The following is a 12,817-nucleotide window of genomic DNA, read 5'->3' as shown; positions in this document are numbered from 1 at the left end:
GAAGGAGAGTTACAGCATTATTTGATTACATGCATCAAGTGAAAGGAGGCTGAGATTTGTCAGGTCAACTCATCTTGACCTACAACATGCCTGCCTTTGCCTGTCTACACAGGTGCTTAAAATGTTGGCTCCCCAAGTATGAGAAATGTCAAAGCTAACTTTCTCACTAGTACAAGAAGTTGGACAGACAAGGGAGGCAGGATTTATGAATCTTGGAAGTCAATGCTCTCCTCGGAAGAAGCCACCAATGTTGCTCTATGTACTTTAGACCAACCCTACGCCTACCCTTAGCCAGCCCAGTCTTTGGCTGTAACTCATACAAGCTTCACAGTTGACAGGATAGTAGCAAACACATTGTTCTTGTAAATTGCAATTCAATTTTGAAGGAGCAGTTAGCAGAACCCTAACAATGGCAGTTACCTCATGCCTTTGACCAAAGGATCTATATAGGGGATGTAATGATGAAAACATTTGTAGAAGTGATGATCAAGTTACCAAAGGCAAAAGCAGGTACAGCCGATTTCCACACTGAATACTATAAGAAAACAGAGCTTACTAACCAGCAGAATCAGTATTCTTGTTAAAATGATCAGACCCTGGTTGATAATCAAATGAGAATCATTCTAGGACAAACTACAGAATGGTAGAGTCTATAAAGCATGTGCACCGCCAAAAGATTTGTGTTGAAAAACAAACTTCCCACCTAGCAGCTATCATCAGGAGCTAAATAGAGAAAACACAGATGTGACAAGTTACAAATAGCAGGCACATTTATTCTTACAAAAATGTGGTATTTAAAAAGAAACATGTTTTACATGCATATTATTTGTACAAAAGTGGCATAGTTTGGACCCGTTCTCATCCCGGATCCAACTAATCATGCTGCTCACATGAAGTTTGTTCAAGCGGAATAATTAAGAGTGAGCAGGGCCCTTAGGGTCCAATGTTCCAAGCTGCTGCTACTGTCCCGTGTGAAGACCACACCAAATTTAACAAGGCCAGCAACCATGAATACACCATGACTACAAGAGATTGATTGAAATAGTTAGAGTAAACGTCAAACAGCGTCCACTTGATAGGAAACAAAGCAGCTTATTTTAGCTCATTTGTCCAGGCTTTAGCAACCAAAAATCGTCTTGAAAGGAACATTTTTCACCTTTCACTTTCAGTTGAGTCATGCCACAGCTCAGTTCTCATGCTTTGTGATCAATGGCATAAAGTCCTCAGATAACAGGATTCTGAGTGCATCCTAAAACCATATGGGTCTAGTCATTCAGTCATGCATCAACTCCAACCACTGTGCCACATCTGCCCTAGAGTTTCCTACATTTCTCTTACCCTTTTCTCTCAAGAAGAATGACATCAAAGGACGTCACGTGCAGGCTTTACCTTCTCTCTTGTGCATTTTGTGTACAGTTACTGCTACATTATTCAGCCCATCTCTCTTTCAGGAAATTACAGTGGGTCTCCTGATCTGTTCTGTCCTGTATCTTCTATGTAGAGGCCCATCCCTTACCTCTTCAAAGATGCTGCATTGACTGTCCTGCCCTCTAATTTTTCCAGCACAGTAGTTCATATCAGTGCTACCTTCTGTAAGGATGTTACGAGGAGCCATTCTTTTCTGCATTATCCCATATCCTGCAGACACCCTTGTTTCTCAACCCATTTCTAACACTTTAAAATGTTGGTGATGGACTTCTTAACACATATCATCTGAGGATCTCAGTTTATGATTCCAATAAATGCTATTCATCTCCTAAGTTATAAACTCAATTTGAAATTACATTTTGAAACATTTGAAAAACCAATGAGGAGCTGTCCTCCCCTTTCATGACACGTTAAACCTCGATGAGGGTTTCTGTTTCCAGACATGTCAGTGGATTATCTCCCCATAGGAGTCTGGTCTGTTGACCTTTGCTGAGGGCTGTAGGTTACAGAAATTTCTTCTGTGGCGCGTCTCCTTCAGGCAGGTCTTCCATAAGTGCTAGTTATCGCTGAAACTGCAGTTTCCAGAGGTTGCTTCCGCATCAAATCTCTCCACAAGTGTCTAGTCTGCAAACTCTTACTGAAGGCTGGCGGTTAAACACAGTTCCCCTGTGGCAGGTATGCTCAATTATGTCCGGTCTCTTCAACCCGGCCGAGGACTGCCATTTCCAGACATCACCTCTGCACCCCATTAGCTGCTTCCTTTTTCCTGGCTGTTCTTTGTCACGGCCTGCCGAGCCTGCTCAGGGAGCCGTCCAGGGTTGGTTAGTATTGAGGTAACCTTGATGATCTGCAGCAGGGAAGAACTGATGGCTGCAAGGGGAGGACAGTAAAGGGGAAAAAAGAGTGGGACAGGAATTACTTAACAGTTGGTGCATACATGAGAAAGGGAGCACAAGGAAGGGGTGGGGAAAGAGGTGCATGAGTTACACAGAAGTGACGAGCAGGTGATAGAGGAAGTAGGTACAGAGCAGGCAGGAATGAGAGCATCACAGAAGATGTGCCAGGAGTTTTACAATTTGCGAGAAAAGTTAGAGAGCAAGCAGGCAACAAAGAAAGGTTTGTTTATTCATTTGGTAATGCGCACCAAACCCTTGGGTAGCTGAGCGCAGCAATACAAGTAGACTTGGAGGTTAGGCACAGTGCATATCACAAGCATATCCATGCGTGTACATACATATAATACAGTGCATAACATTTGCATAGGATTATGTGTGCATACATACATACAGGGAATATGTGGTACTGACGCCACTGGTTACAGTATAGTGGCGGCAAGTGCTTACATATTAATTGATGCATAGGCAGATACAATAGGTACGGTATACGTGTCAGGTAGGAAAGGACAATAGCAGTCCGGGATGAGGAGGGTCCGGTTGTGAGTCGTTAGTACGGAGCCATTTAAGTACATTGTGTCTGAATTTGGGGTAGGGTTGTTCCAGTCTGAGGTCAAGTCCGAGCATGTTCCAAGATTGCACAGCTTTAACTGGGAAACTGGTTCCCCCCAGCTGTAGAGCGTTTGAATCTGGGAATCTCAAGCATGGAGGAATTGGTAGATCTCGTGGGTCATGTTGTTGTTCTCCTAGTGATTCTTTCCGACAAGTAAGGAGGTGCTATATTGTTCAGACATTTGGAGGTGAGAGAGACCGTTTTGAGGAATATTGTGTCCTTTATACTTAACTAATGGGCCTCTTTTCTAAATTTAGAAATGTGCTCTCTGTATGGGATATTCAGCGCTGCTCTCAAGGCGTTGTTTTGCAGTCTTTGGATTTTATCTGTGACATATTTGTTGGCTCCTGAGTATAGGGCGTTGCAGTAATCGAGTCTGGACATTATGCGAGCATTGGCCAGAGTAATACAGCTAGTACTAGAGAGAAACGGTCTAGAGGCTTCGATAAGTTTGCAAGAGAGTTGACTTGCTTCTTAAGGGTGAGAGACGAGTCCAGGTAAAAACCTAAGGTTTTAACCACGGGCATCACCTTGATAATATTGTTGTCGATGTTGAAAGATGCGTAGTTTGGGCTTCGTTTTTAATATTGGCTTCAGAACCTAGGATCAGTATCTCAGTTTTATCGTCATTCAGGCAGAGGCCATGTGATGCCATCCATGCCTGAATGAGGATGTAGATCTTGTTTATCAGGGCCAAGTCCACTTTAAAGTTGCCCGAAAGGGGTATGAGGATCTGGGTGTCATCTGCATAGTTAGTGTAGGTGACACCCATTCTGTCCAACGTGTCGAACAAGGGCTTGGTAAAATGTTATACATAGTGGGGGGGACACAGGACCCTTGTGGGACGCTGCAGGATATTTGGATGGGGATCAGCCAAGGCTGATGGGGAGTAGACTCATGGTACGGTTTGCTAGAAAGGATTGGACCCATGCTATGGCCTCCCCCGAGAAGTTGGCAGCAAGCCTGAGGTGGATGCATAAGACTGCGTGATCCACCAGGTCGAAGGCTGCTGACAAGTCCAGTAGGAGAAGCATAGCTGTTTTTCCGTTATCCTTCAACTCCTCAATTTGTGTCTTGAGATCTAGCAGGGCTGTTTCAGTGCCATGAAGGGGGTGGAAGCCGGATTGCCGTGAGCCTAACAGGTGATTGACTTCCAGATAATCCTGAATTTGTAGATAGGCAACTCAGTCGATAATTTTGAGTAGGAAAGGCACGGTAGTGATAGTCCATAGTTGGTAGGGATGGTGGGGTCTAAGGTTTGTTTTTTAAGCAGGGGGAGGACCCAGGATTCTTTAAGATTGGTGGGTACTGTATTTGTTTTAAAGGAGGAGTTAATGAGCTTTGAGATAAAGGGGGCTAGGTCCCTAGCTACATCCTTTATTATTTGCACTGGTTAGCTGTCTCCCTTGCAGTTTGAGAGTTCAAGGGATAATATGACTTTTTCAGTATCAATGATGGAGATAGGCTTAAAACTGAAAGGCGGTGTTGTTCTGGTCTCGGTAAGATGTGGTAGTTGCTGATCAGAGGGGGGCAGTGTGGCCTTTATATTTGCTATTTTGAGTTGGAGAGAGGAGATTTTGTTAGATAGAGCATTTTGTATGTTGGAGCACCATGTCTTGTCCTTTGGGACATTGTCTATCGGTTGGATTGGGGATTCCATTTTGCGGAGGATGGAGAAGAGTTCCTTCGTGTTGGATTTGGCATTTGCAATTCTGTCGTTGAATACATTTTAGTGTTGATCATTTCTTTTTTATATAGTTTGGATAGGTCAGTTAATTTGGCTTTATTAGCGTCAGCAGCAGAGCTGCGCCAGATAGATTGGAGCTTTCTTTTTTGTAATCTTAGATCTTTGAGTTGGGGTGTGAACCAGGTATTTAAATGCGATTCCTGCCTGTCTTTGCGCAGTTTCACAGGTGCAATAGTGTCCAAGGCCTTAGTCATGGTGTTATTGAAGGCATTTACTAGTGTGTCAGGATCGGCATTACTTTCCAGTCCGTTGATGGAGGGGAGGAGGTGGGGGATAAGTTTTTCTGCAGTAATGTCCTCCTTGCTTCTAGTTGGGAGTGGAGGTGCCAAGCTAATGATTTTTGGACTGTGGAGATCAAGTGTAGCAGAGAAGGTGATTAAGTAGTGATCCGTCCAGGGTTGCGGGACAATATCAGTAATGGCAATATTGCAGTTTAGATCGTTCCTCCTTTAATGTGGGTAGGAGAGAGGACTTTTTTGGTGAGTCTGTGATCTTTTAGTAGGGCTGCTATTGATTGGGCGTGTTTGTTGTCAGTATCATTAAAGCCAAGATTGAAGTCACCCATCAGCAAGGTTTGTGAGTGGTCTCTTGTATTATTAGCTATGAGGTTGGTTAGGTCATCTTCAAAGGTTCCTAGTGGTCCCGGAGGCCTGTATACCAGGTGGATAGTTAGTGTGCGGTTGTTAGATGACAGCAGTTTGGCTGTGAGTATTTCACAGGATGAGCAGGATGGTGAGGTGGTGAGTCTAAAGGGAAGAGCGGTTTTGGAGATGATGGCTAGGCCACCGCCTCTGGCATTCGGGCTATCTGCTCTGAGTATCTGATGGCTATCAGGTACTGCTAACATAAGGGTTGGTCCTGCTACCTCATGGAGCCAGGTCTCAGTTATGGCAAGCAGGTCCAGATTTGTATTAAGTATGTCCGCTATTTCGGTAGCGTGGGCTACCATTGATCTGGCGTTGATAAGCCGAGATAACAAATGATGACAGAAGGGAGAGAGTGCAAAAGTGATCGATTGGGAGCGACGAAAAGGGATATAGAGTGTCAGCAAACATGGCAGGAAGGGCAGAAGACACAAACATAGCAGGAAGGGGGTTCAGTGACACAAACGTGTGACACCAGGTTACAAAGATGGAAACGTAAGAGGGAGGAGGATGCAGCGAAAATTTAAGAAGTACATGACAACAGAAGAAAGGGGAAAGTGAATTAGGAGTGAATTAAGAGACACAAGGTGCCACAAGAGAAGATAGCAATGTAGAGAGAGAGAGGAGTGAAATGAGCAAAGTTGTGATAGGTGAAGTTAAGCAAGAGGTGCAAGATATGCAGTGAAACAAGATCTCCACAGAAAGGATCGAGTGGTGCAGATGGAGAGGGGCAAAACGTGCAGCAAAAGCAGAGCGCAGGGGCAAGAAAGAAGGAAAGGAGCAAAAGGTACAGAAGAGAAAAGAGGGACAGGAGGAAGACACAAAAGGTGCAGAGACAATGGGAACATTGAACATGGAGTAGGGTTACGAGTTGCAGGAAAGGGTATACAAAGTGTAGAGGAGAGAGGGCAAAATGAAAAGTGTAAGGAATGTTGGTGAAAGGAGAAAAGAAGGCAATACGATTGGAATAAGAAAGAAGGGAGTGAGAAAGTGCGAGTTTGGGAGCGAAAAGCAGAAGAATTCAAATTAGATTAACTATCCATAATCTGATAATAATTCTGCTTTTTAGAAATTAGCAGAATCAAAAGGGAAGTCATTTACTGGGATCATCAATTCCGCAAAGCGTGTGCACTTCTAAGATTTAAAATCTGAAAAGTCTTTACTGACATGGACAACCCCAACACACATTTTCAAAATCTTCATTAGACCTCCAGGACTAAGAATTCCAATCTGTGCTTTAATAGAAGATTCTCATGGTGCTTCACTTGGTTCAATGTTTGACAAAACACTCCATTGGCAACAAATATTTTAGAACATTGGAGAATTGGATAGTGTGTGCTTTCAGCCAAAAAAAGATGCCCATGCTGGAGAACCACCAGCATGTGGGTTCATCTTGGATACACAAGCTCAAAATGGGAGACCATCCAGGACTTAATCAGGGAGCAGTCCTACCAATTGCGGAAAGGATTTCAGGGATACCTGTCCCATCTGTGGACTCAGCAGGAGTATTCAAAATCTAGGCAGAAGGGTATAGAGAGAGTGTAAAGATGCATTGTAATGTAGCTTCCATACAGATCGTCATCATATTGATGATTCTGAGGAGTACGATTACCTGTGCATTTGCCTATGAAAGAAAGAGACCAAAAGAAATCTATAGTGAAACTTTGTTTTCTTAATACAATATGAAACATGACAATGCCATTGGAAACAGCAATGTGATCCAAGCTCTATAAAAACACAAAATAAGTTAAAGAATACGACACCCTATTTAAAAGTAGAGCTCACACTTAACGGAATAGGAACACAAAGCATTGTTCATTCAAAGAAGATGGCAACACAAAGCATTGTTCATTCAAAGAAGATGGCTTAGAAATGAAAATCAGAACATTACCTAATCAACAACAGATGCATTCAATAACCCCACATTGGGGGAGGGTCGCCGCCTCCCTCCCCCTCGGCTGTCTGTCGGGATCGATCGGGGCTTCTCCCGAAGCTTACCCGGGTTCTCCGACTTCCTCTTCACTGAGTCAGAGCGTTGGCTCGTGGTTGACGGTGTCGGTGATAATGCGCCCTGCCTGGCAGCCGAGTAGCCCAACCGATCGGCGCTCCCGGTGCCCGCAGACTCGCAATGCACAGCCTTTTGTTGGGCCCCCGTCGCCAGTGCGCCCTCAAAGGTCATAGAAGACTGATCAGACTTCTTCTCACCTGCTGCTGGGCTGTTCCCCGCCAGCCAGTTGGTGAGTCGAGTACGACGATCCTTCATTGTCCATTCGGACATGTTCTTACAAAACACACAGTCCTTCTCCATGTGCGATTTGTCGTCGTGAAGGCAGTAGAGGCACCGAGAGTGCTCATCCTCAAAGATGTTCTGTAGTCTGCATCCAGGGCAGCTCCTGAACAGTTTGGGTCCAACAGGCATCATGCTTTCTTTGTCCTGGGCCATGATCACGCGGGGTAGGCCTCAAATATCTTCTGGAATCCTCTGAGAAGTGGAAACTCGACTAAAATATGCCCTTGAGGGGCATAGAAAATTCAGAAAACGGGTCCCCGTTGATCTGAAGTAGAATCGGTGGAGCTCGAGGCTCGATTGACCGAAAATATAAGAGTAAACTCTTCGAAAAAACGCAAAATGCAGTAAAAGCTCAAGAGCTACAGCACGAGGACTCCCAACACTTGAACGTGCAGTAAAAATCTTAAGATGGCTGCCAGAGGAGGGGCTTAGGTAGAGGGCAGTCATTGGCTGGGGGCAGTATGACCCAGAGACCAGTGATTGGTTATTAGTAGAAAGACAGTTCAGAAACGAAACTGAAACTGATTTTTTTCTTTACCAAGGATTCCCAGCCTGAAGACGGGGAATATTCATGAGCATGTGAATCCATGCCAGATCCCATGCTGGAGAAACAATAGTTCTTAAAATTAAAGACATTTGTCTTCCAATCAACAGACGTCCCCAATACACTTCAGTTTTCAAAATGTTAATGTTGACATTTACAAAATAATTCAAATGCAAAATCTGTGAGTCGTCCAACTGATCACAACCAATAAACGAGTGTTTCAGAGAGACAAATGACAAAATGTTCTGGAAGAACTAACACTTATGCAGAGGCCGGGGAATCTTCAGACCGGCACCTACAATTTCATATTTTAGCAGCAAATTAAATCTAAAATACATAAACATTCTTGCAGCTTGTCTATTGGGAAATGTAAGAATATACTTCTACATTGAGCGATATTTAGGGGAACAATGTACATTCCTTAAATTAATTCAAATGACTTATGTGCAAAGTTGTTTCTGCAATCCCAGAGCAACTTCTTCCTGTAGCTCCTCATTTAAAAATGTTTTTAGATCAAGCCCCTTAACAAAATTAACCTAAACAAACATAAAAGTTGTTAAATTGGCACATAGAATTGACTTTAACATAATGTGTGTTTGTAGAGTGCACGTTCATCCCCAATGCAGTATCTTGGTTCTATAGACGTATAACATGTTTATTGTCAACCAACCAAATTCTATACATTGTTTCAAACTCAGGAGGATGGAGGACTGAATGGACCTGCCGTGATATGAACCTGTGACCATGAGGTCAAATACAGGCCCCTGTAGCAGATGCATTAGTTCACTGAGCCACAGGCATGACTTTTCTGCCACAGTTAGAATTGTGTTTAAAGTATCTACCTTATCATAGCTAATTGCTCATGAAAGTGTGTGTGTGTGTATATATGATACATTACTCACTGTAATCAAATTTGATGCTTGTATCTACTTCAATTCACATGCTATGCATAGGCAGAAATCTAGTGGTAGTCGAGATTTGTTTTAGAAACTCAAAAAGGGACGTCGACTGGGCCTGTCATTTATACTATCCCTAGTGTGTGACGTCCATTGTACCATTGGTCCTTCATGCGTCAAGGTCCCAGAGATTGTTTTGTTTCTGACATGAGGTAGCATGAAGTGTAGCGTGAGTACATATGTAATAAGCAAAAAACAGCGACAGAGCAAAAACATCCATGCACCTTCGAATCCAGGAGGGGAGGAAGGGTGGGCGCATGTAAATCTAAGCAGATACAAACATCCGAAATACGATTACGGTGAGTAATGTATCCCTTCTGAGGCTTGTGGATCTGCTAAGATCACATGTTATGCATAGATTAGCGAGCAGTATCTGGAGAAGGAGGTGGGTTTTGAGAAGGTACAGCAGCAAATGGGTGTTTTAGCACCACTTGTCCCACCTGTGAATCGGATTTAGAATGTGTGTCAATGCAGTAGTGCTGAGTAAAGGTATGCAGCTGCTTTGCAAATAGCGTTTAGGGGGACTTTTGCAATAGATGCTGAATTAGCCCCTGTACCTCCGGTAGAGTGAGCTCTTGGTGTGAAAGGCAGGGTCTCTTTTGATGATGAATAGCATAGTTGTATGCACTTGACTATCCATTTGGAGATGGTGTTTTTTTTTTAAATGCGACCACCTTCCTTACCAGGTGCTATAGAGACAAAGAGTTGGCCTGTTTTTGTTTCCATAGTACAAGACTGCCCTCCTTACATCTAGTGCATAGAGGTTCCTTTCAGCTAAGTTAGATGGATTTTGAGAAAAAGTAGGTCATTCAAAGGATTGGTTGACATGGAACTTGGATATGAATTTAGGTGAAAACCTAGGTTGTGTTCTAATGACCACCTTGTCCTTGTGGATTACAAAAAATGGGTCTTGTACAGATAATGTCTGCAGCTCACTAACCAGTCTTATCGAGATGATGGCTATCAGCATCGCGGTTTTGTAGGGTGTGTTTTAGGCTGGCTTTGTGCATAGCCTCAAAAGGCGGAACCATAGGTTTTGAGAGCCCAACATTAAGGTCTCAAACCGGTGGAGCATTACAAATGGGAGGGTATAGTCTCTTTACACCCTCCATGAAAGCTTTGATGAAAGCTTGGTGGAATTTTCCACCAAGACACCTTGTTTTGTTAAGTGGTGTACGTGGACAGAGCTGCTAAGTGTACTTTGATAGACTTAAATACTAGGCCATAGTCTAGTAGGTAAAGCATGCAGTGTAGAATGTTTGATGGAGAACATTCAATTGGATGTAAGTATTGTGATTTGCACCTTATTACAAACCATTTTCACTTGTTGAAGTTACATTATCTGGTGTTGGGTTCCCGTGCCTCCTTTAGGATATCCATACACCTTTGAGGAAGTTTTAAGTGCCTGAACTCTATGACTTCAGGAGTCAGGCTGCCAAGTTCATAGACTGGGGATGTGGATGGAGTGTTGTTGTCTCCCCCGCCCCTGTGCTGGCATAGCGTGTTGTAAGGGCACACGTGAGTTTGGTTAGTTTGCACATCGCCAGTTTGAGTAGGTGTGGAAACCATGGTTGTCTTGCCCACATTGAAGCTCTCAGGATTAGTGTGGCTTGTTGCTGGTACATCTTGTGCACTATTCTGCTGAGGAGCGGTGTCGGGGGGATGGGGGCAGAGGGGCTAGCATAAGCACATTTCCCTGACCAACTCATCCACAGGGCATACCCCTTGGACTATGGTTGGGGAAACCTGGATGTTAAGTCTGGGCATTATTTGTTTTGGCTTGTTGTGAACAAGTCTAAAGGAGGATACACCCACAGGGAAACTATTTTGTCTAGAATATCTTTGTTGAGCTGCCACATGCGATCTTCTGGTAGAGGATTTCTGCTCAGAGTGTCTGCTAGAGCATTGAGTTCCCGTGGAACATGTTGAGAGACTAGGAACAAGTTCCACTTGAGTGCCCACTTTCACATTTCTGGGAATAGCCTGGACAGACTTGGAGAGTGTGCCTTCTTGGTTGTTAAGGTAGAACATGGCAGTGGTGCTGTCTGTGAGTAATTTTACTGTCTGACCTTGTAGATGCTGCTGAAATAACTGCAGAGCCTTGAGAACTGCTAGAAGTTCTAGAAGGTTGATGTGGTTTTTGGGCTGTGGTGTGTGTCCACTGCCCATGAGCTGTTTAGTGTAGGAAATGTGCTCCCTATCCAGAGAGTGAGGTGTCCGTAGTGCGTATCGATTGAACTGGTGGATTGCGAAAGGGTTTTCCTTTCAATAAGTTGTCTTTGTACCATCAGTGAAGAGCCTGTACCAGGGTTAGCGAAACAACCACTAGATCGCACCATTGTCCGCTTGCCTGAGACCATTATTTTGCTAACCACTCTTGCATTGGGGGCGCATGCGCAGCCACGCATGTGGAACTAGGTTGATGCATGAGGTCATCATCCTGAGCATGCGCTTTGCTTTGTGCACAGTTAGCCACCCAGATAAGGGTACACTGGGATGGACTCTCTGCATAGGAGCGCCGCTACTCCTGCTAGTACTTTCGAGAACACCCTTGGAGCCGAGGCTATGCCGAAGGGGAGCACCTTGAATTGGTTGTGTTATCCCGTTACCTGGAAATGCAGGCATTTTCAGTGCACTGGGAACATTGAAAAATGAAAGTATGCATCTTTCATATCTAATGTTGCCATGTAGTCCCCCTGCTTTAGAAGGGGAATCACTTCCTGAAGGGTTGTATTGCGAAATGTTTGTGCCTTGACATACATGTTCGCTGGGAGCCGGTCTAGTACCGGGCGCATTGTTTGGTCTTTCTTTGGCACAAGGAAGTACGTTCAATAAATACCCTTGTTTACCTGGTTTGCTGGGATGATTTCTATGACGCCCTTTTCCAGCAGTGTTTTCAACTCCTCCAGTAGTATGTTTTTTTCCTCCTGTGTTTTTCTTCGTTTCGGCGGGTGGGTGGATGGTCTTTCTAGAAGCTCTATACAGTATCCGCCCGCCACGGTGGTTAACGCTCACTTGTCTGAGGTGATCCTCTCCCATGCGAGGGTGAAGTGTGAGATGCAACCACCTACTGGAGTGGCATGGGAGGGGACCTGGAGCGGGTCGTCATTGTTTGGGAGGGGTGGAGCCCCTTGTAGAGGAGGCTCTACCTCTGCTCCTAGATCTTCTGTAGCCTCTATAAAAATTGGAGGTGGAGGACTGTCCATGCAAGGTGCCCCATGATGTAGATTGGTTAACTTGCCCATAACTGGATGAGCGTTGTGAGCACAGCTGGCCAAGAGATTTCATGGTGTCCTACTCTTTTTTGGCGTTCTTAAGGGCATCCTCATCCGCCTAATTGACGAAGGCATTTGGTTCAATAGGCATGCTGAGTAACGTGGCCTGTGTTTCAAGTTTAAAACTGGATTGCCTAAGGCAGGTCAGGCATGGCGCTTAATGAGCATGCCTTCGGCTATGATATGGCCTGCGTTGTACGCGGCATCCAGGTTGTTCTTTAGGATACAGTTGGCCACCTGCTTGCCTTTGGATACAGTCTTTAGGAGTTGAGATTTTATAGGCTCTGGGACTGGCTCTGGGACTGTCTCAATCTGTAGTTATGATATTTTATTTGTATCACGCACGTACACAAGTGTTTCAGTTCGTCCCACTTATGGCAACTATAGCTAGCCAAGAGGGTAGTATTGTTGGCTGTCCTAGTCAGCT

The 12,817-nt window shown here is 44.4% G+C and overlaps 1 protein-coding gene across 1 annotated transcript in view; it reads right to left on the bottom strand.

Moving 5' to 3' along the window:
• Positions 1-752: 752 nt before the first annotated feature.
• Positions 753-12,817, bottom strand: part of LOC138513838 (MLX-interacting protein-like) — a 652,779-nt gene continuing 640,714 nt past the window's right edge. Inside the window, exon 17 of the mRNA XM_069628950.1 lies at positions 753-2,298. Coding sequence (XP_069485051.1) covers positions 2,177-2,298 — 122 coding nt within the window. The 3' untranslated portion in view covers positions 753-2,176. The remainder of the gene's footprint in view (positions 2,299-12,817) is intronic.

The sequence above is a fragment of the Ambystoma mexicanum genome, chromosome 12 (assembly GCF_040938575.1).
Source record: "Ambystoma mexicanum isolate Mex_15411 chromosome 12, UKY_AmexF1_1, whole genome shotgun sequence".
In the NCBI taxonomy this organism is placed as follows: Eukaryota; Metazoa; Chordata; class Amphibia; order Caudata; family Ambystomatidae; genus Ambystoma; species Ambystoma mexicanum.
This window is presented reverse-complemented; position numbering and strand designations above follow the sequence as displayed.